This window comes from Selaginella moellendorffii, unplaced genomic scaffold, assembly GCF_000143415.4.
Source record: "Selaginella moellendorffii unplaced genomic scaffold, v1.0 SELMOscaffold_16, whole genome shotgun sequence".
Lineage (NCBI taxonomy): Eukaryota > Viridiplantae > Streptophyta > Lycopodiopsida > Selaginellales > Selaginellaceae > Selaginella > Selaginella moellendorffii.
This window is the reverse complement of record NW_003314277.1, coordinates 2255620-2277570: the sequence shown is the minus strand read 5'-3', so window position 1 is coordinate 2277570 and position 21951 is coordinate 2255620. Positions and strand designations below refer to the sequence as shown.

General features: G+C 50.2%; 7 protein-coding genes across 8 annotated transcripts; 5 read left to right on the top strand and 2 right to left on the bottom strand.

The window, feature by feature from the left end:
• LOC9642124 (FRIGIDA-like protein 3) lies at positions 1-4885 on the top strand. Of its 2 annotated transcripts, XM_024675977.1 has the most exons (4): positions 1-1300; positions 1428-1603; positions 1665-2186; positions 2240-2352. In XM_024675977.1, the coding sequence occupies exons 1-3, from the start codon at positions 13-15 to the stop codon at positions 2181-2183; spliced, it is 1983 nt and encodes a 660-aa protein (XP_024531745.1). In that variant the 5' UTR covers positions 1-12; the 3' UTR covers positions 2184-2186; positions 2240-2352. The 2 variants fall into 2 exon arrangements, with proteins under 2 accessions (XP_024531745.1, XP_002971363.1); XM_002971317.2 differs by lacking the exons at positions 1-1300; positions 1428-1603 and having other exon boundaries at positions 2074-2186; positions 2240-4885.
• Positions 4557-6084, bottom strand: LOC9642750 (rhomboid-like protein 20). Its single transcript, XM_002971124.2, has 8 exons — positions 5933-6084; positions 5768-5874; positions 5552-5692; positions 5426-5492; positions 5208-5365; positions 5049-5150; positions 4881-4991; positions 4557-4810 (listed from the first exon to the last, which is right to left on the bottom strand). The coding sequence occupies exons 1-8, from the start codon at positions 5955-5957 to the stop codon at positions 4628-4630; spliced, it is 894 nt and encodes a 297-aa protein (XP_002971170.1). The 5' UTR covers positions 5958-6084; the 3' UTR covers positions 4557-4627.
• A 211-nt stretch (positions 6085-6295) lies between these two features.
• On the top strand, positions 6296-9075 carry LOC9642123. The gene is made up of 5 exons (XM_002971316.2): positions 6296-6382; positions 6687-7040; positions 7095-8226; positions 8300-8388; positions 8450-9075. Exons 1-5 carry the CDS (start codon positions 6333-6335, stop codon positions 8586-8588), a joined length of 1764 nt encoding a protein of 587 aa, XP_002971362.2. The 5' UTR covers positions 6296-6332; the 3' UTR covers positions 8589-9075.
• Positions 9076-9217: 142 nt separating this feature from the next.
• LOC9642122 (zinc finger protein STAMENLESS 1) lies at positions 9218-10126 on the bottom strand. Its single transcript, XM_002971123.1, has one exon. It carries the CDS (start codon positions 10124-10126, stop codon positions 9218-9220), a length of 909 nt encoding a protein of 302 aa, XP_002971169.1.
• A 5680-nt stretch (positions 10127-15806) lies between these two features.
• LOC9642748 (ras-related protein RABA5e) lies at positions 15807-17179 on the top strand. The gene is made up of 2 exons (XM_002971315.2): positions 15807-16307; positions 16778-17179. Exons 1-2 carry the CDS (start codon positions 15974-15976, stop codon positions 17098-17100), a joined length of 657 nt encoding a protein of 218 aa, XP_002971361.1. The 5' UTR covers positions 15807-15973; the 3' UTR covers positions 17101-17179.
• A 393-nt stretch (positions 17180-17572) lies between these two features.
• On the top strand, positions 17573-18352 carry LOC112346603. The gene has a single exon (XM_024675928.1). The coding sequence runs from the start codon at positions 17573-17575 to the stop codon at positions 18350-18352; it is 780 nt and encodes a 259-aa protein (XP_024531696.1).
• Positions 18353-19810: 1458 nt separating this feature from the next.
• LOC9642747 (acyl-coenzyme A thioesterase 9, mitochondrial) lies at positions 19811-21665 on the top strand. The gene is made up of 5 exons (XM_024676118.1): positions 19811-20348; positions 20441-20618; positions 20694-21151; positions 21214-21342; positions 21401-21665. Exons 1-5 carry the CDS (start codon positions 19872-19874, stop codon positions 21536-21538), a joined length of 1380 nt encoding a protein of 459 aa, XP_024531886.1. The 5' UTR covers positions 19811-19871; the 3' UTR covers positions 21539-21665.
• Positions 21666-21951: the final 286 nt, after the last annotated feature.

Sequence of the window (21951 nt, the reverse complement as noted above, 5' to 3'; positions counted from 1 at the left end):
TATCTCCTCGCGATGGCTGGATCAGACGCTGGAATCTCTCATCTCAGCCCGGTAGCGCTTGCATTGGACGATGTTCTTGCGCGGCGGGAGCGCATCGAGCGCGCATTTCAAGAGCTGGAGTCCCGGCGGGCCGCGCTGGAGAGCTGCACGATCGAGTGGAAGCAGCTTGAGGAGCACTTCGCTCAGGTGGAAGCGGCGCTGCGGAAGAGGTACGAGGAGCTCAGCGATCGCGAGAAAGCCCTAGACGATGTGGAGGAAGGGCTGAGCCGGAGGGAGGAGGCGATCGCCGCGCGGGAGGAAGCATCGCTGGCCAGGGTCCAGGAGCAGCGCGAGGCAGCGATCGCGGCCATTGTGGAGGAGAAGCGGCGATTGAGCGAGGAGCGGCAGGCCATCTATCTGGAGAACCCGGGGACAGGGATTGGCAATATCTGCAACCCGGAGGAGAATTGCGGATCCCCGGCCTCGGATCACGATCCTCTCGCCGCCCAGCAGCAGCATTCCGAGGAGAGCAACGATTCCCCCACGAACGGGCAAGGCAGCAGTGGAACACCCACGAAAGAAGCAACGCCAGTGCCATCGCCCGCCCCAAAGCAGCCGACGGTCAACTCAGTGGTGGCGGAGGTGAGAGTTCGTCCAGAGCTTAAAACACTCTGTGAGAACATGGACGGGGAAGGCTTGAGAAGGTACGTGAGTGAGCATAGGAAGGATGTGAGTGCATTGAGGTTGGAGTTGCCGGTCGCAATTCGGTGTGCCATTGATCCGGCTCGTCTCGTCCTGGATGCCCTCGAGGGGTATAGCATCCCGTCTGATAGTGAGAGTGGTGGTGGTGGTGGTGGTGGTGGTGGTGGTGATAGAAAGGAGTCAGGGGTCTCGGCTAATCGCCGTGCTTGTGTGCTCATCTTAGAGAGTGCTGGCTCGGCTTTGGCCGACCCGGTTCTAGGAGTCGAGCATCCGGTGGTGCCGTTTAACATCAAGGAGCGTGCCAAGGAGCTTGCTGGCAGATGGAAGTCTAGGATGGATGTCCTCAAGGACTCTAGCGGTGCTGTGGCATCGGAGAATTCATTGGACGCGCAGGTGTTCTTGCAGCTCCTGGCAACTTATGGGATTGCCTGGACAATTCCATGTTTTAGACTCTCTATGGCATCATGGTTGCTAGTGGCAACACCCTCGAGCCCCCACTTGATTCTCCACTCCCCCGAGTATGATGATGAAGAGCTTTGCAGGCTTGTGACCACTGTCGCACGGCGCAGGCAGTCTCCTGCGCTTTGCAGGGCCCTGGGACTGGCCCCGAAGATACCAGGTCGGTGTCCTCAATCGTCTTGTGTTCTTTGCGAGTTGTTCTCCGCGTTGGTTCAGTTTTTGCTTTTGTTTGTTCAAAGCTTTCTGAGAATTACGTTCGTTTCGTCTTGATGTCTTTGTTCTTCCAGATGTGGTGGACAAGCTTGCGAAGGAAGGAAAGCAAGTTGAGGCACTGGCTTTTGCTCATGCGTTCGAGATTATGGATCGAGTTGAACCTGTGCCGCTGCTCAAGGCCTACCTCAAAGATGCTCGAAAGTCAGCTCAAGTGATCCTGAAGAGCGGCAACAACTCAGCTGCAGCACAGGTACCACAGAGTTTTTATATTACTCTACTTTTCTTTTGACAATGTATTTGTTCCTGTAAAGAACGACTCGTCGATGAAGGAGCTGTCAGCTTTGAAATCTGTCATCAAGTGCATCGAGGAATACAAGCTGGACGCTCAGTTTCCTCCGCAGTCGCTGCAGAAAAGGATCGATGTGCTGGAGAGGGCCAAGGCCGACAGGAAACGAGCAGCAGTCGCTGTCAAAGCACAAGCCAAGCGTCCTCGAGCTTGCAATGGAAATGGAGCTGTATATGGAAACGGTGAAAGGAGCTTCTATCGGCCATCGGACAGAGCTCAGTTCGGTGGCGTCGGCCTCTCTACCTACGGCTTGGCCCCCCAGACAGGATATGACAGGAGGAACCAAGGGGGGTTTGCAACGACGACATACACTGGAAATCGAACTCCAGTTTCAATGTCTACCTCATATCTGTATTCGGCTGACGGGCTGGGTTCGTCGCTCTACGGGTCTGCAGCTTATGGGAATCCTTCTTACAGCAGCTACCAGTTTGGAAGTGGACTTCCTCCGCCACCCCCAGCTTATCAAGCGTCCTTCCTGCACTGATGTGTAAGTTTCTAGTGTTGCTTTCCTTCTATTTTACTGAAGTGTTTAGGGTTCAGGGTTTTGGGGGAATGCGGCCTAGCTGGAGGAGAGCTCGATGGCATAGGTACTGCGAGTTTCATTCCAGTGCGGCAGCAGCAGCAGCCCCCTCTACCACTGCGAAGAATGGCAAAGGCTCTCACTACGGATCGTTCTTCCAATTTCTTCGGCAACACCCGCAGGTCGGAGGCTTGGCTCCAGCAGACCGAAATGGAAACGGGGCAGTGGAAGAAGAACCCAGTACGTCGGAAAGTCCAGCAGAGGAGGAGACGCCGCTCAACATTCAAGCAGGAAATCTTCACATGTATCGACCATCTCGTCCTCCTCGGTGGGAGCCCTTCAAGTCCCGGGACACGATCGGCTCGTTCTTTTCAAAGATGGAAGCAGCTATAGAGGTGGGAAACGTTCTCCGGGAAATGGGCTGGAACGAGGATAGTCAGGTGAAAGTCGAGAAGCTGAAAGTGCCGTGGAATCCTCTGGTCGTCCTACAGGTGCTTAGGCAGCCTTTAGAACCGGATGCTGCATGGGGATTCTTTCAGTGGTTGAAGGGAGTTGAAGGATACAGGCACACAGAGCATACTTACAACAGCTTGATCGAAGTTTTCGGAAGAGTCAAGGATGTCACGGGTATACAGAAGGTTTTAGACGACATGTCCGCTTACGGCTGTGGGATGAATGTGGTTTTGTTCACTACAGTCATACATTGGTACAGCCGGGCCGATGATATCGACAGAGCGGTGGAAATGTGGAACCAGATGTTGAAAGTGGGGTGCCTGCCAAACGTGGTGACTTACACGATGCTCATGAGCCTGCTTACGAAGCTCAAAAGGTTTAGACAAGTTGGAGAAATTTTCAAAGACATGGTCAGTGCTGGCTGCCGGCCCAACGTGAGAACTTACACCGTGCTCATTCAGTGCTTGGCCTCGTCAGGAAACTTGGACGCAGCTCTCTTGGTTTTTGAAAAGCTGGACAGTTTGAAGGCTTCTCCAACAGCTGCTACTTTCAGAGTGCTCATGGATTCCGCCGCCAGTGCTGGCGACTTGGAGCTACTCAAGGGGCTCTTCGAAGGGATGAAGAAGGCGAATCAGAAGCCAAACGGGAAAATGTACTTCACGGTGATGGACTCACTGAAGAAGGCTGGCAAGCTGACCGAAGCAGCGCCTCTCCTCGAAGCCATGGAGAGTATGATCGAGGCGGACCAACTTTACGCAGACTTTCAAGCTAAAACTCCTGATCAAGAGTCCACCAAGGAAGAGGATGATCGCCGCGGCTCTAGCGGTGGTGAAACTAAGGAACGGAGCGTCCCGTTACAGGATATGGAGGTGATGGAAGGCTTAGACAGGCCTCTCGTCGACATGAAGGCCTTCTCGACAATTATCTACAGATGGACGCCCGAGACCGCCGCGGCTTTGGAAGCCGCAAACTTCCGGTGGGATCCCTGGAAGGTCTTGCGGGTGCTCATGGGAATGAGAGACGTGACGGCGGCGCTCCGCTTCTTCTACTGGGTGGAGAAGCAGCCGGGATACAAGCACGACAGCTTCGTCTACACCAAGATGATCAGCCTGCTGGGCCGCCACCACCACTTCTCGCAGGTGGAGGAGCTCCTGATGAAGCTCCAGAGCAGCGACATCGAGGTGAGCATCGTGACGATGAACTCCATCATCTTCACGCTCTCGGTGTCGCACAACCCGGACCTGGCCATGAAGATCTTCTACTGGATGAAGGACTTGAAGGTGAAGCCCAACACGCGGACGTACACGACCGTGATCGACATGCTGGTGAAGATGAGGCACTTCGACCGGGCCATGGCGATCTACCAGGAGATGCTCGACGCTGGTTGCAAGCCCGACGCTCACACCTACACAGTGCTCATCCAGTCGCTGGGACGGGAGGGGAAGATCGATGCCGCGGAGCACTTGCTGGAGAAGATGCCGCTCAATGGCTGCAAGCCCAACGTCGTCAACTACACGTCGCTCATCAACTCGCTCATCCACTACGGGCGAGTGAGCCACGCGCTGGCGGTGTTCAAGAGGATGCAAGACGAGGGGGTGATGCCAAACTCCATCACGTACTCGCTCATGTCCAAGGGGCTCAAGCGCGCAAACATGCTCCACGATCTGGTGGAGGTGGAGAAAAAGATGGCCACCATCGATTTCTGGAAGCAGCAGCGTGTCAAGTCCGAGGACGAGACGCTCGTGAACGAGACGATCCTCAAAGCCTTGCTCCCAGAGTTAAAACGCGAGAGCCAAGATCAAAGACAAACCGAGTAGACGATCCTCGAAGCTTTGCTGCCAGAGAGTTGGAACGCAAGAGCCAGGATCAAAGACAAACCGGGAAGAACAAAACTTTGGTGCTCGGTGGATTTTTGGGCCCCTTTTGGAGAAGAATGTATACAGTGGAAGGAGTTTCTAGTGGGATTGCTCCAAGAGGATGTTGGTAGCCGCAACCATGTCGTTTCGAGCTTGGCTCAGAGCTTGGATGGCGAGGCCTCTATCGAAGCCCATTGAGACAAGAGTGGCGATGGATTCTTCCGGAGGAGGCGGTGGAGGAGCGGCTGCACGGGCGGGAGCTTGCGGAGGAACGAATGGTCCCTGCAAAGATTATGGTCGCTTAGAACTTGTGTTCTTCCTTTGGAAACAAAAACAAAAAGCTCTTTTTTACCTCGACTAAACGTCGCGAAGGCTCTCTCAAGCCTCTGGGGGCTGGCGATGGCCAGCTCAAGAGAAGGGGGGAGAAAATTCGAGAGAAGAACGATGCCACGCATTTTGGAAACTGTTTGGGTGACGATTTGTGTCAGGCGAAACAGTAAAAACCGGATTTTGAGCTTACCTTTAATCTTCTAATGCCAAAAATGTTGGATCTGTATGTAAATCCCGCCAGCACCCCGCACAAGCCTGGTATCAGAGATTGTCTCCACGAGGAGAGTAGCAGCTGCGCAAAGAAACTTTGCATTGTTGCGGTACAATTCAAGAGAGAAGATCTGAGAACCTGAAGGCCAGCCAGGTACACGAAGGTCTTGTCCGAGAACTGCATTCGAAAAACTCGAAAGCGCGTAGAGATTGGTATGTCGAAGAAGTACGGTACAAAAGAAGCGAAGATCAATCCATAAGGTCCCGGCGCTAGGCTGATACCGGAAGTTGTGGGATCTGCGAGCACCCGAAACTCATCTTAGATTCTATAAAAGCGGAGTTTCTAGAGCTGATTACCTCTGAAAAATGACAAGACGGAAAGTTCCAACAGTGTCGAGATGATTGTAGTTGTAAGAACGAACACCTGTGATCAATCCATGGTTAGCAAGCTAAAAGAATTTATATCTTCTTATCAGCTCATACCGAGTACTTGTTTGATCCGATCTGCCGTTCAAACACCCGGAAGAAATAAATTAAATAGAGACCGAAAACTAGCTCGGGAGTCGAAGAGAAAACGCAGGTCGCCGTCCCGAGACGCCATAGCTGGAGATTTTGTACTACGGCCTACCAAAAAATCCTAGAGGTCAGCATCACAAGGGAAAAAAAGTTCTTTTTTGGCGCAGCTACTAGTCTGCTTACCTGATAGGAAAGACCACAAGCCTTGATGATGCTCCTCCGCGAAGTGCCGACGAGCAACGTCGCCAATCCGCACACCACCACAACGCCCTTCGTGATTGGAGCATTCTCTGGAGATCGGGAGAACGCAATCAGCTCAATCAATCAATCCAGACGGAAATTACTCACGAAATCCCGACGGCCCGGCGTTCATGACTGCTGCGCTCCACTCGCCGCTTACAATTCCAGCGATTCAAGCTGCATTCGAGCGCCAAGCTGCCCCGATCGAGCTCGATCGTCCCCGCAAACAATCTTGACGCTTCCTTCCACAAAAACCCTAGATTTAGGGTACCAAATATCAAGGGCTTCCGTACGAAATGTCCACGTGGAACTGCCAGGCGTACACGTGGCTGCCGTTTGCCACGTGTTGCCACGTGTACGCCGGCCGGTTTCAAGTGTTTGAATTTGAAAGCCATAGGGAGGAGCGTTGGAGGGAGCCATGTAGGCCGGCGCGCACGGTGTCGCTTTAGGGTTAGGGCTGATGGGGTTGGATTGCGATGGCGCCGATGGCACTGGGCCGCGCGCCATCATGGAGCGCAAGCGGATCGCCAATGCGCGGCAGACGGCAATGCGGCAGAGGTAAGCGCCCTTCTCTAGTGTGAAATTTCGGGGACATTCGTTTTCTTTTCCAAAATTTCGAAAGAAAAGACTCAGCTGATCGTTGTTATATTGCTTAAACTGCTCTATGAGCTTTCCGGAATTGTTTTTAAAATTCTTGAGTCTGGTTTAGTCCTTTTCTTTGTTTTGTCTTATATAGAATGATCTTGCCATAAATTCTTCGTTGTTCTCTTTTTTTATTGGATAGTCGTGTTGATTTTTTCTCTTTTGGCATGTTATGAAAAGTTTTACTCGAGCTTCAGTGCTAATGACTTTTACACTGCAGAAAATTTCAGCGACTTGCAAGGCAGCAAGAAGAGGAGGATAAAAGGCTTGTGAAAGAAGCCTTGGAGAGCAGGAAAAAAGAAAGAGCGCGGTTGTCTGCATATTTGTATCTAACAATTCCGAAGGATAAAACGCAGCAGCCATTGAGAACGCGTCAGAATTCCACGGTAAAAGCAAAACCAAGCAAGCCTTGCATCGTACAAAACCAAGACTTTGCCGCAAGGCTCAGAGAGACAATGAAAGCTGCTGCTCAAAACAGTTTCTTGCGTGATGAGACTCGGCAGCTTTTCTTTCGAATGGGCACACACGTCCCAAGCAGAACTCCATCAGAAGACTTGACTTGGGATCAGTCGCGGTAAGAATTTTCCTTTTGGCTTTGTCTGCTTTAGATATATTAACCACCTTACAGTTTGCTAGGTTCCTTCGACGAGGAAACGGACAATGCACTTAGAAAATGTGCAGCTGCGAAGAATCTGAGAGTGACGTTCCATCCGGCTGCAGTCCTTAAAGAAGATGCACTGGGTCATGGTCCGGAAGCGGAAGGGCAGCTCTTCAGCGAGCAATTTGGCCGTTTTGCCGAGTCCAGGGAAGGAGACGTAGTAAGACCGCTATCACCGACTATAGTTTTTGATGGCCCGGATCCTGATTCGTCATCGAACAGCTCGTTTCTGGCTCAAACTACAGCAGAGACTTTGTCCAAGCCAGAAGGCAGGTTTTCCATCCCTCAAGCTTTGGCTGCTGATGAACAGAAGACTTCCATAGACGACTTGAATGCATTTCTCGAAGAGGCACTAAAGCTCCGACTGGAGAACGAAAATGCTACGAATCGGATGATTGCTGAAGTTACCGGCCTTGAATCACGTCTGGACGACTTACAACCAATGACCTCACAAAGGGCATGCGGTTTGGGAAACGAGCAGGACGAGACGAACAGGTGCTCGAGCATGAAGGACATGCTAGGAGTAGGAGTCTCACAAGACACAATACAATTTCCCGAGGCCTCGGCATGTAGCAGGGACGAGGACGAGTCACAGAGGACGATGCTACGTAGAGACTGCAAAGTTTACAGGTCTGAGGCTTGGGAAGTCGGTTTTAGTGATTGCGACAATTGTAGTGAGCAGCAGTGCGCAGTTCCTGCGCAGCAGGATCCAGAGCCAACGACTTACAGTGAATTTCCGACCTTTGGGGATAGTACTTCTGAGGTTGCCTCGGGCAAGCAGTGTTCTACCGGTGGCAGTAGTTTGCCTTCGTATCCAGCGAGAGATGGAAATTATCATTCCTCAAGTGGTACTGTAGATTCCCGGGGATTCAAGCACAGGGCCCGTGTAGCTGATCTGACAGCGCTGTCAAGAGCAGAGACCAGTGTGCTTGCGTCGATAGAAAGGCTTGACTGGAAGCTCGCATCCGCAATCGCCAGATGCCGGGATTCCGGCCTATCTGATGGTCACTACTCAGTACAGTCCGCACCAACAGTCATTAGTCACGGGAATGGTAGCACAGGCTCTAACAACGCCAGGAGATACGACTCAGCTAGAACTCAAGTTCGTATTCTTGTAGTTTTGTATTACGTTTTTTTCTTTTCATTCTTTTGTCTGACTGATGAATCTTTGTCAGAGTTCCCATTGTTTGAACCGATCCCGAAGGCGCCAAAATGTTGGACTGACAAATAAACGTCACGACGGGAGGTTTTCATGCTCACAGAGGTGAGCAAATTTCGCTCTTCCGCGGCGTATGACGTCATTCTTAATCTGTCGAACGTTACAGCCAGCCGCGAGGTGAGAATTTTCCCCAGGTTGTGGACAGGACACTAGAGCCGAGATGCGCACCTTCAAACGGCAGGGAAGGTGTTATCGTGTTTCATCCGGATGCTTACTGCTTGCTGAATCCAGTTGCGAGTCCTTGACTGGGAAAGATGGCCAAATCATTCTTCTCAGTACTAGTAGAGGCACAGGTGGGTGAAGTAACGGGCACAGGGGGAAGGCGAAGAAATTCAGGTGAATCGAAGTCAAAAGGCTGGTGGTTTGTACACCCGACTGCTGCAAGGAACGCATGGACTAGCTAACCTCCCCCTCACCAACGCGACACATAAACTAAAGAAACGATGACAGCACCATCTTTTGACTTCCACACCACACGAGTCCCACACTTTCGGTATGACGGTACTTTGCGTCCTGGTGCTCGGAGACGGAACGATCAGTGGCAACGAAGAAGAGGCTTAAGATATCAAAGTACATCGCACAGGCTCCTGTTTTGCTGCCAAGCGTGAGAAGACTTGTTTAAGTCAGCAACGGCACAGACGACCAATATCTTCTCAGTGGGAAAGAAACCGGAGTGATTACAAGATTCCGAACATACAACAACGATTTTCTTTTCTCCTTGGAGGCAACGAATGGGAAGCCGGCAAGGTGGTCCTGTTTCTTCTTCCTTTGCCTTTTGTTATTTCTAAACGTTTTCAGCTTTTCTGTTATTCCTTCCAGGACGCAAAATTCTGGGTGTCAAAATAATGGTTCCTCCAAAACTAGAGCAAAAAACTTAAGAAGGCTCGGATATCGATTTCGAGTGTCCCAGCCGAAGTTCCAAGTCAAGCGCATTCGCCTCGCCGTCGACCACGATCAGTTTCATCCCGGACAGATCAGGACACTTCATCATCACATTTCCATTCTCGTCCGGTGAAGGCTGGTTGAAGCTGACAGCAACAGCTAGTTTCTTTCGGAGGCTACCGGTCGAAGAGTCGCTGCCGCTGCTGGAATTCAGGGAGGCCAAGTTGTGGGACGGCGACGACGAAAGCGACGAGCTGTTGTTAGTGGTGCTCAACGACACATTCGGTGGAGACAGTGACAATTCCGGACCAGCAGCAGTGCTCGCAGCAATGACGGGATGAGGAGAAAAAATGGCAGCAGCGGCGGCAGCAGCAGCGGGCATTTGTTGTGGATAGACGAAATTCGCAGCGTGGTCGGGATGCATATGCATAGGTGGCCGGTTTAGAGGATGGTGATACGGATACACCCAGCAAAATCCAAGCGCTGGTGGAGTGGAAGGAGCTCCAGAAGCTGACGAATGATCGTTGGAGCTGGGAATGCTGGGAGCATTGCCGGCAGGATTGTTATTGCTGCCGGCTCCAACGCCACCGAGAGGGACAACAGGAACAGGAGCTACGCCGGCGGACGAGGAATTGGAGGCCGCCTTGGAGATCAAGCCGAGCTGGTTGGCGTATGCTCGCTCGCGACGATGGACGTTCATGTGGCCGCCGAGAGCTTGGGCCGTCCGAAACTCCCTGGCGCAGAAGCTGCAAGAGTAGGAGCGTGGAGGCCACTGGCCGCTGCAGCTGGCGGCGTCCTCGGCGAAAGCTCTCACTTCCCAGGAATCGTCCTCCGCCGCCGCTGCTGTTGGAGCTCTCGAGTTCCATTGCTGCCGCGCCGAAGAAGCTCTCCAGTTGGCCATGATCCCGGATGAGAAACTCTTGGGGGAAGTTCCAGTTTGGTGCTGCTGGAGTGAGAGCTCCCGCTTGCTGGAGTGGATCACAAACAGGACGAAGTGTGAGCTCCCTGCTCGCTGGAATGGATCACGAACAGGATGGATGGAAGCGCTACTCTGACAAACAGAATGGAGTGATCGCTGGACAGGATCGGATCACATGACAGGATGGATCACGAGACAGAATGGAGCTGTGCTGCTAGCTACGATCGCAAACCACGCAGACAGGATGGATTTAGTGCTGCTGGCTAGATCACAAGCAGGATAGATGGTTTGCTCCACACCACTCGAGCAGGGGAGAAAAGCTCACAGGGAAGGGGGAAGAAGATGATGGAAGGAAAAAGGAGAGAATTGTTTATACGAGCAAGCACCGGGAAGATTATAAAACACTGCAGCCAAACAAGGGGGGAGCGAGCAAGGAGGAGATGAATACTTATACAAATCCGCTGGGTACCTACACGGCAATAGTTTAGTAATTTGATAAGCGAGGGGGTAGGAGAAGGGCACGAGCGTGCAAAAGAGGGAGGCCTTTGGCACACAGCATTGACAAGCTTGGCTTTTCTCGCGCGACCAGCCGGGATATTCCACCGTGATCTCGCGCCAAAGTTCAAATTTCGAATTTGAATGGTCCGGGCGAATCGTGGCCGTCGGCTGTACCAAGGCTACTGTTTTTGTTGTTTGGCTATGAGAGTGGGATCTTGGGTCCTACAATTGCCGGCCGCGAGATCGTCTTATTCAGTGCCCCGTTTTGCGTCTCACGGGATGCTCTTGCTAGTGTTTTGATCTTGAGCGGTGTGTTTGATGTGGTGGAGTGGAGTGAGTGGCAGCTTTTGGAGGGGATTGGGGAGGTTTCATTCTTCTTCTTCTTCTGCTTCGTCTTTGCCACTTTGCGGGATGAGCAGTGTGTTGAGAGAGGTTATTTGAGAAGGGGCCAACAGTTTGTACTACTTAAGGTGCGTCACTCTAGGATTGTGTGCTGTTTGTTTCCAGTTGGATTGTGGGTTTTGAGATTCTTTGATGGTTTGTGGGGTGCTCGCGGCCAAAGTAGTAATGGGTCAATTTTGTTCTTGTTCTCAAGTTTCACTTTGACCCAAGATCATCATCGCTATTGTTTGTTTACGTTTTAAACTAAGATAATACACTTTAAGCGCAAGAAATATTACTTAAAGATTTGTTTTCATCACTCCTAATCGTCCGTTCCAATAGTTAGACGAGTCACTCGAGACCAAAGTGGTCAAAGTTGAAGCTCGAAGTGTATGTTGTTAACATCATTCAGAATAAAAAATCTCAGTCAGTGAGCCCCGAGGACAATCCCACGGAGCCTGTTCACATCACAAACAATAGAATCAGGGGGAGAGAGAGAGAGCACTTACTTGCACAATAGTGGCGGGTAAGGGTGACGTCCGTGCTCCTCGATGAGAGATCTCATGCTTGCAGTCCTCAGTTGAAGAACCTCAAATTCGTCAGCAGCACTGCTCCAAGGCTGCCTCCCAGAATCTTGAGGCAGCAGCAATAAAGCAAGCTTTCCTGGTCCCGCACCACGTTGCTGGACCTCCCCCCACAAAAATAACAATCCAGGGACATCTCCCACTTGGGATTTTGGGCATCACGGCCAGGCCCGGCTAGGCCTTGTCCACTGCAGATACCAGGCTCGAAAATGGACGACCGCAGGCCAGGCGCTGTAGCCACCACTTTTGCAGCAGATGTTTTAGAGACAAACGTCCCCGTGAATGACTCCACTGACCTCTAGAGCCTCATACAGCTGCTTGCTCATCTCATAAACGTCAGCCGGTGCAAACTCCCTCGAGAGCAATTGCTTGGAGACGGAATCACCGGCATCCTTGACAAGCATCGCTGGCCTGTTGGCACCTTCGATTGTCACCGGGAAAGCAGTGCCACCACCGTCACCCAGCATGCCCTGGATATCATGTCTCTCTCCGTCTGGAACCACCTTTCCCAGCCTCCAGTAGGGAGCTCATCCGGTCCTGTCTACGTGCCTCAGCGTCTGGGCCAACTTTGAGCCACCACACTTCGCCTTCCCAAAAGACTTTCATAACCACAGATATTTTGTTGTTCCGGGTAGCTCCCACGACAGTTACCAGGATTTCCTTGAAGTCTGGCTTACAGGGAAATACTCGTCGCTGACCCAGTAACCAGCCCTGGTCGTGAGTTTGACGCACCCATAGTAGCCGTCCTTGTTCATTTCGCTACAAGGACTTATCTTGGATGCATTGGTCACCACAATCCGATGAAGAGCACCGGCAACCCACATCAAAGCCGGCGACTCGAGGTCTACTGTGTAGCTATCCCCTGGTTTGAAATCCCCACCGGCGAGTGGAAGCAGCGGCCCATTGTAAGCTTTCACGCGTGCCCCGTATGCATGGATCTGCCTCACGCACTGCACGTCGATGCCGTTCCCGACAAGACCAAAGACTTCGTTTTGGAACGAGTAGAACGGCTTAGTTTTCGTTCTCTGCTTCCACAACAAGTTGCCGAGAATCACCACCTCTCCCCTGGCCTCCGCGATCTTGTGGTCATCACCCTTCGTCCTCAGCTCCATAGCAACCCATGTATCGCCGATTTTGAAGAAGCTGTCTGGCCTCCTGGAGTACCCTCCCTCAAAAATAGAGTCCTCAGCCCCTTTCAAACCCTATGTAATGTCAACGAGCACCCCTTGCGCAGTAGCTATAGCTTTGGCAAGCACCACGAACAGACTACGCTGCTGTCAATACGACTCCACCCCATTAACTTTTTTGTCAGATTCGTCCGTGACTACTTGAACCAGGCATTCCTTGGAAGAGCGTCCAGGACGACGGCCTTCTTGCTTGCCCAAAAGTTTTGAAAGCTGTCACCTTCCATGTCCTGCCACCTTCTTACCAGATCGCGGTGAAGCTCCACAGTCTGCTGGTTATAGTCCGCCTGACTGTTTGGAGGTGCTCGTATGAAGGGCACGAACACTTTGGCCTGTTCGAGGTGGTCGTCCCCTGCTCGGGCGAGCGCGTCCTCCGTCATAGTCTGCGAAGAGGTAGTAAGGTTGGCCTCTATCGCACGTCTCTCGTGTTCATACAGGAAAAGCCCGAGCTTGTTTAAGGCGTCTTTCCACTGCAGTGAATTTATGAGCTACGTTGAGATTTTCATCAAAGAACTTACTGCCATGAAGAAGCCTCAAAGGCCTAATACTGAAGTAAGATACTAAGAATATTTAAGTATATTTTAGAATTGCAATTAAAAGGAATTAACTAATTTAATGGGACCGGTAAAACACAGGATTTTAACAACTGCAACAAGAAGATTATCCAACCCTTAGATGTTTTTATTAATCAAGAACAAAAGTTAAGAGAGGCTAGGCTATAAATAACTAGTGGTTATTTGGATTTTGCATGACCTTTGAAAAAAAAATTATATACAGACATTGTTTGTGGTGGTGCAAAATAATATGCAATCACATACAACAATTCAAGCACACATATATTTTTATTTTACATTTTTTTCCAGGCCATACCCTCCAAACCTACCATACAAGTGCCATATATGCAACTGGAATTCCTCTTGCTACCAAAAACTTCTTCACAAACTCTAATTTAATATTTTAATTTAATGGTAGTTTGATCAAAGATTTTAAGATACAATCGAGATCTTTCACTAACCATCCAATATATTTAAACGAAAGAGCCTCATTGATCATTGCAGTGGTGGCCCTAATTTTATATATATTAGGAAGTTTCAAACCAAATAATGAAAAATATGCCAACGGAGATAAAAATCAAAAAACAAACACAATTCTAAATGCAATGAGCAACTAATGGGTGGTCTTGATTAATTATTAAAAGAGATAAATCCCTATGCTAATGCATTCACAATATTGTAAGAAATAGAGAATGAAGTGTTAAATTCAACAAATATTCAAGGAGGCATAAGTGATATTGTAATACATATAAAAGGCAATTAGACAACTGATCCAAGATAATATAATGCACTAGGTTCAAATGATTTTAAACATTTAGTTGTATAAAGATGGTATTCATTGATGAATTTTTTTATTATGTCTACTATATACGATATTTTTAAAACAAAAAATATGTTCAATATGTTTAAACATGTAGTATCAAATCAATCAGATACTCTCTCTTCTATATTTAAATATAAAAATGTTTAACTATATATCTTATAATTATGATTATGTTAAAAAATATAAATACGCTTACAACTCTTTGAAATTATTAAAATATCAGAAATAAACACAATGCTCCCAGCGTAGCTGGGACTTTTGCTAGTATGTAGCATTAAGATTGAAATATTCAAGAGTAGCTTCTAATTCGCACCTAGGTTAGCTAAGTTAGGAATAACAACAAGAACAAAGATATCACTTTAGCCAAATCCAATTAATCTGCCAAATGATGGGAATTGTGAAAAGAGAAGATTTATAGTGTGTTCTCAAACAGCAAGTGGCAAATGATCCCAGATGTGAAGAAAGTATAAAGTAAATTAATAAGTCAATTATATTATTTATTAGGAACATTGATTTTATCATATTTATATAAAAGTACAATATTACCTTTCAAAACAACAATACATTTAACTAACATTGGCTGGGCAGTGGAGGGATGGTGGTGGCGGGCTAGGCTGAGCGGCCGTTGCGTGGGGTGGCATGGTGGCATGGTGGCGATGGCGTGCTTAGCGGTGTGGGCAGGGGTGTGCTGCGATGGCGGTGTGGCGCACTGCTAGCTAGCTGTGAAGCTCTCAAAAACACACCAGAAAAGTTTTTCCTTTCAATTGTAACGCATGACCTCGATCCCAGGTGAGAGCAACTTTACCGTTTTTCACGTTGAGTCTCCTGGAAAAAAAACACGAGATTTAAGTAAATAGATCCAACTTTGAATAGCCTTACACTGGATAATCTTTAGATTTCCTAGAAATCTCAGCAAAAACTAGAGAGCAAAAATTGGCTTGGAGAGACTTACAAAGCGCTCTACTGACTCGAGCATAATCTACAGCTGCTCGAAAAATCACGAAAATTCACAGTAAAGTGTAGAAGAATAGTGTTTTACTCAAGAAAGACTCACTCAAGCAACCTTGATTGGATGTATCAGCAGCAGGCTCCATCGTCTCTAGCTTTACTACGGCCAGCATTGTCGAACTCACAAAATCCCAAAGTTCCAATCAATCAGTCGAAACGTCACACACATCCTTACCATGTTTCCCATCTTGACAAGCGCCAATCCGTCTGCCAGCGACACAGCGTCTAGAAATCCACAAACAGGCGTCAGAACAAATCAAATCCTGCCAGAATCACGAAAAGTCTTACTCACTGAACAACACCTGCATAAGTTCAGCCTAGAGTTGCTTAATTTTTTTAATCCACTTTTTACTCGGAGGATGACGGCCTTGTTGCTCACCCAAAAGTTCAAGGCGCGATATAAGGGTCTTATCCAGATCTCTATATGTTAAAAGGGATATACCATGAATATCCAAGTCTAAAAGAAATAATGTTTAAAATATTAGTGAATTGTTTTTTGATTTCATTTATTTTATAGATATAAGCTAACATCATTATAGTTATCATAATACATAATTCAAAACGAAGATGATTCTTGTATATTCTCATCTGACACAACACTGTTAATACACAGAGAGCAAGGAAGTATGTTCCCCTCCTAGTGTATTCAATGATGCCAGGCCACTCTAATTTACATACATTGCCTTTGCAAAGCCCTCACGGAGCTCCTGCCATGGCATTGGCGCATTTGGCGAATCCCTCCTCCCCTTCTCTCTAGGCAGCGACTAGCGAGCAAGCTCGAAGCTCCGCGCCGCGCCATGGGCCATGGCGGCAGCGATGGCGACGACTACCTCTTCAAGATCGTCCTCATCGGCGATTCCGCGGTCGGCAAGTCGAATCTCCTCTCCAGGTACTCGCGCAATGAATTCCATCTCAACTCGCGCGCCACCATCGGCGTGGAGTTCCAGACGCAGAGCATGGTGATCGAAGGCAAGGAGGTCAAGGCCCAGATTTGGGACACCGCCGGCCAGGAGAGGTTTCGAGCTGTGACCTCGGCGTACTACAGGGGCGCCGTGGGAGCGATGATCGTCTATGATATCAGCCAGAAGCAAACTTTCGAGAATGTGGAGCGATGGCTGGAAGAACTCCGAGGTAAGTTACTCGGGATCGATTCATAGATCTATTCAATCAATCCTTTAGATCTCTTTCTTTGCATCCTTTTCCAAGCACTCCACCATCACATCCATTCCTCTTTCCTTTGTCATTTCTTTGGTTGTGTGATCGTCCACTGTTCTCTAGGTAGCGAGTATATTCTTTAGCTCTTGTGTCTTTGTCCTCTTTGCGGTCGTTGGAAGTTGCAGAAGATCCCACTGTTTTCTTTCTCTTTCTCTTTTCGTTGAACTTAGTTTGCTCTTCTCGAGGCGAGTTTTTCGAGGGTGTTTTTTCCATTTTTATTTTTGCGAGTGTTTGAGTCCTTTTCTATATTTCGCAGTTTGTCAGATTCTTTCTTTGCTTCTGACGTGATCACGGGGAAAATGTCTGACTTTGAGTGTTTCAGTTTACTTTCTCTACCATTGCTTCAAACATCCACAAGTCTTTGATTCTATTTTGTTTTCTTGCAGTGTACTCTGACTTTAGCCTGGTCACGATGCTCGTCGGCAACAAGTCCGATCTCGAAAGCTTGCGCCAGGTTTCCATCGAGGAGGCCACCGATCTCGCCGAGAGAGAGGGCCTCTTCTTCATCGAGACCTCAGCGCTCGACTCCACAAACGTGGCCGCCGCGTTTGAGACGGTGATCAAGGAGATCTTCGGCATGGTGAGCAAGAAAATCCTCTCCTCCGATTCCTCCAAGGCGGGGACGCTCAGCGGCACCAAGAAACTCGGCCTCGAGAATGGAAACAGCTCCAAACCTCAAGACTCCGGCCTAAGCTGCTGTTCTTCCTGATCACGCGGTTATTTAATATGCTATTTAGTAAATATTATCATCGACCTGTTATCTCAAAACAAGCTAGAGCTTTTCGATAGATATCTTGGCCAGCCTCTTTTTTAAATCCGGATCTATCGGGTTTAGGGCTTTGGTGTTGACTTGCCCTAACCCTAAGATTAGGTCAAGCAGGGGGGTGTAATGGCACATGGGGAATAGCTTCTAGAAGCTGTCACGTGGTCTCAGACAGGCCTTACGTTCCCTAATCTATTACACTAACACAGGAAATAATGTACGTGGCCAATGGGGCGACGAGATCGTGTAACCATACCACCAAGGTTTTTGTCGCGAGTACGGCAGCGGCCAGTGGCTCATCGCGATTGGGCCCAATGGTACTATAAGTCTCTCAAGGACAGGGTGTGTGTTCCTTGTTCTCGCAAGGCTCTTTGGATCTCTACTTCTTGTTCTTGCGAGGCTCTTTCTTCTGCCTTTGATGGCTGATTTCCAATCTCTCCCCGACGATCTCATCGTCGACAGCATCCTGTCCAAGATCAGGGACGCCAAGGCGCTGCTGCGCTGCTCGGCCGTGTCGCGGGATTGGCGGCGCTGGACGGCGCGCGTCCCGGCGCTGCATTTCGATTTCCCCAAGTCGTGGAAGCAGGATTGCGTGGTGAGGTCGCTCGACGCCGAGAAGATCGTCTGGGCGGCCATCTCCAGGGTCCAGGGCGGCGGCATCGGCGAGCTATCGCTGCGATTCTCCCCCACGGAGCCATCGCTCGTGTGTCTGTGCGAGAATGCCGTGCAGCTATGGATCCAGCACGTTAGCGCCAGCGTCCGCGAGCTCAAGCTCAGCAACAAGGGCTGCGCCTTCTCGGATCTCCTCCCTTCTCTCTCGGGATGCCCCAGGCTCTCCTCCCTCTCGCTCGAGTTTGGATACTTCGATGGAATCCCCCAGGGCTGCCGCTTCCCGGAGCTCAGGACATGCCGCTTCGCCAATGTGATCTTCCACGGCGACGATCTGGAGAGATTCGTGGCGTGCTGCCCGGCGCTGGAGGAGCTGACGATCGACGAGTGCTTCTCCACGCAGATCCCAGTCGTGACGCTGCGCAGCAGGTCCATCCGGGCGCTCGTCGTCGCCGACACGCGATTCAATCGCCTGGCGCTGGAGACCGAGAATCTGCGAGAGGTGTCGATCGCTCCTCCAAAGAGCTTTCCTGTGGATTTCCTCGGAAATCGTCCAGAAATCGCGAGCTGTGCCAATGCCGACAATTAGACAGCGAAAGAAGCATATTCGATTTGACCAAGAACCCTATAAAGGATCCATTTTATAGTGATAGTAGAGGATAGAGAGCTCTCTTTCGAGCGGATTTAAGAGAAGAGAAGCATTTGGGTTTCCTTTAAATCACACTCTAGTTTTGCACTTCTGTCGAACTCACGACTTGGTGAAGGAGAGTTTTCGATTGCAAGTCTTGTTGTTGCGGCCGATGTTGCAAACAATTTGGCCAGAGGTCAGCGCTGGTTTTTTCTTCGTCTTCTTAGATTTCTCGGTCTTTTCTTCGGCTGACTCTATCGTGGCCCGATCAAAAGCAGCAAGTCACGGAAAGAAGTTGTAAGGAATAACTCTTCGAGAAAACTAGGCCAAGTATATGACTGGGAAAGTGAGATGGGGTAAACTTTGGTGTAGATTTCTAATTCTACAGTGTCGTTTTTCAGCAATGCCGTTTTGATGAAGCACCTTCCCGGTGTCCTGACGAGCGTTGCAAAACGGACCGGTGTTTTGATGGTACCGCGCCGAAGTTTGCGATGCTTTCCGCCTGGCATGAACCAGAAGATTGTGGAGCGCGTCATGGAGCATTTCGAGTAGATTCGTCACACCGCCAGCGTGATGGCCTTCAAGTTCCATGTCAACTTCGACTCTGGATCAGTTGTGTAAGTGGTCCTTTCTTCCGTAGTTTTTTCTTCTTTGGTTTTCCGTTCTGGTTTCATGGTACTTTCAAAGCAGAGCATCCGGCAAGGCAGAGTGCTATCGAGCTCGTTCTCTCCAAGCACAGCAGGGCTCGTCGTCCACTTTCGCAGGACTTCTCCCGAGAGCAAACGCAGGAGCTTCTGGCCGTGATCCGAGAGAGGTCTGGAGTTCACTCCAGTGACTTGCGGTGGGCGATTCAGGCGCTTCCAGCAGTCGGGAGGGATTTGCAGCGGCAGTATAGCAACGATCGGTGGACGGGCAGCAACAACAACGACGATGGAAACAACCGAAGGGGCTGGCGTGGTCACGGAGACAACAGCAGTGGAGACTGGAGAGAGGCACCCGTCCCTCGTCGCTGTGAGAGTGCTGCTTGCATTCTCGGCTTTCCATCTGTCGTTTGCTTCCTCGCCACCACCGCAATGCTCGTGAGCTTGTAAGTTCTCCTCCTTGGCTCTTTGTGTTCTAGTTTCGTGAGCTTTGGCTTTCAGAGGAGCAGTGAACTTGTGGCGATTTGGACTTGCTTGGACAGGCAAGTTGGTGTTCTTGTTTTCTTTTGTTCGTTGAAAAAGTACAGCCGAGAAATTCTTCGTCCGAAAGCACGGAAGATTTCTGGCTTTGTTTTGGAATCTCGACACTCGTACATTGAACCTGTTTGACTAGTGTTGACTATTTTGACTCGAACGAATATTCTCCTGCCACGCGAGCCCTAAAGTCAACATTGCTTTACCGCCGCCTGTTTTGAATTGTGGAGAATATCCGCCCGTGACCTAAAAGGCTATGGCGGCAGGAGTACTTCTTCACGGCATTGGCGTGAAGCTCCGCGTCCATGGCAGCCAGGGTTAGGTTCCAATGCGCTTGGCGCCGCCGCCGGATCTCCCCCACTTCTCTCCCTCTCCTTAGGGCCGCGATGGATCCAGCGGCAGCAGCTCTGGATCATCCGCCAATTCCTGTCTACTCCACGGCGGCGCGGCGATCGCTCAGCCAGGCCAACGGCGGTGGCGACGAATTGCGGCCGCATCACAAGCCTCTCAGCCTGTGGCCGGGTATGTACCACTCGCCAGTGACCGCCGCGCTGTGGAATGCGCGCTCCACGCTGCTGGAGAGGGCCGTGAATTCGTCAAACGATGGGCCTTCGCAGGTCAATCTTCTCACGCGGGCTCCCGGCGAGAGCCGCACTAGCGTGCTCTACAACTTCGTGTCCGACGTTGCTCTTCGGGAGCAGTATAGGAATCCCTGGAACAACATCCGGATGGGCAAGCTCATGGAGGATCTGGATGCTCTGGCCGGGACGATTGCCATGAAGGTAAGAGATCTAGATCTCGCTAGCATTTTTTCTCTCTCGTTTTCTTTGTTCTTCTTGCTCATTCTTTGATGGTTTTTTTCTCCCTTCTCCAGCATTGTGCCGATGATGATAGCACGACGAGGCCACTGCTTCTAGTCACAGCATCGGTGGACAAAGTGAGCTTGAAGAAGCCTTTGCGTGTCGATGTCGATCTAAAGCTGGCTGGCGCGGTTGCATGGGTCGGGAGATCGTCCATGAAGATCCAAATGCAAGTCATCCAGCCTGCAACAGGTATAGCTCCTTGTTCAAGATCAAGTCCTCTCGCTTCTTCACTCCACAACTTTTTTTTCTCTCTCTCTTTTACAGATATTGTCACCGACGAGTCGCTCGCGCTCGTCGCAAACTTCACGTTCGTTGCCCGCGACTCCAAGACTCAAAAGTCGGCACCCGTGAACCATCTCTCGCCGGAGACCGACGAAGAGAAGGCGCTGTTTGCCGCGACCGAGCAGCTCGAGCTGAAACGAAAGCAAGCCCGGTCGAAGCAGCCCGACCAAGCCGACGACCAGAGAGTGCAGCAGTTGCTGGCAGAGGCTCGGGTGTTGACCGACATGCCGGCTCTGGCGGACAAGAACAGCATACTCATCCAGCACACCAAGCTGGAGAATGCGATCATCTGCCAGCCCCAGCAGCGCAATCTACACGGCCGGATATTTGGAGGATTTCTCATGCGCAGAGCGTTCGAGCTGGCGTTTTCTACGTGCTACGTATTCGGGGGGCACAGGCCAGTGTTCCTGGAGGTGGATCACGTCGACTTCCTTCGTCCGGTTCGTATATATACGCGTTGCAAAGAACTTGCTTGATCCAAGCTCTCCTTTTTTCACAACAGGTTGATGTGGGTGATTTCCTGCGCTTTAGATCCTGCGTGCTGTACACCGAGGAAGAGAACTCCGCGCGGCCGAAGATTCACGTCGAGGTGAAGGCCATCGTAACGCAACCCGAGTCACGATCGTCACAGGTGAGTCACAAGAAGTATAGAGAAGCGTGCTCAAGGTTTCTGGACTGTGTTTTCGCAGGTGTCAAACACATTCCATTTTACTTTCACGTTAGACACGTCGAGCTCCAAATCCGGGGACATGGTCGTACGGAGAGTGCTACCTTCGACCGAGGAGGAGGCACGACGTTGTGTTTCGAGGTACGACGCGGATCACTAGCGACCGTGCCGGTCTAGAGTGGAAAGTTACAACACAATGAGCGTAGGTTCGCCATCTTTTCTGACGTGCATGTACAGAAAGTGTGCCAACTTTCTACTCCTTTAATCATCATCTATTTTTTCTAACCTGAAAACGAATACCCTAATGGTTTAAGGTTGAAGAGATGCCACCTTTGGTGACGTAGGCGGAGAAGCAAGAGCAGACGCATTTGAGGCGCGCGCTCTTGAACGCTATGTGCGAAACTATGGACAACTATATTGGATTCCAGTTGCCGAGCTTTCCCTGGTGACTTACGTGGGCATCCTTTACCTGGGGCACCTGAGCCCCGGCGAGCACGACCATCTTTACCACTGCAACGATGTGCCAAATGCCCGCTTCGAGCTGCGCCTTCTTGCGGATTTCGCCCGGGAGCT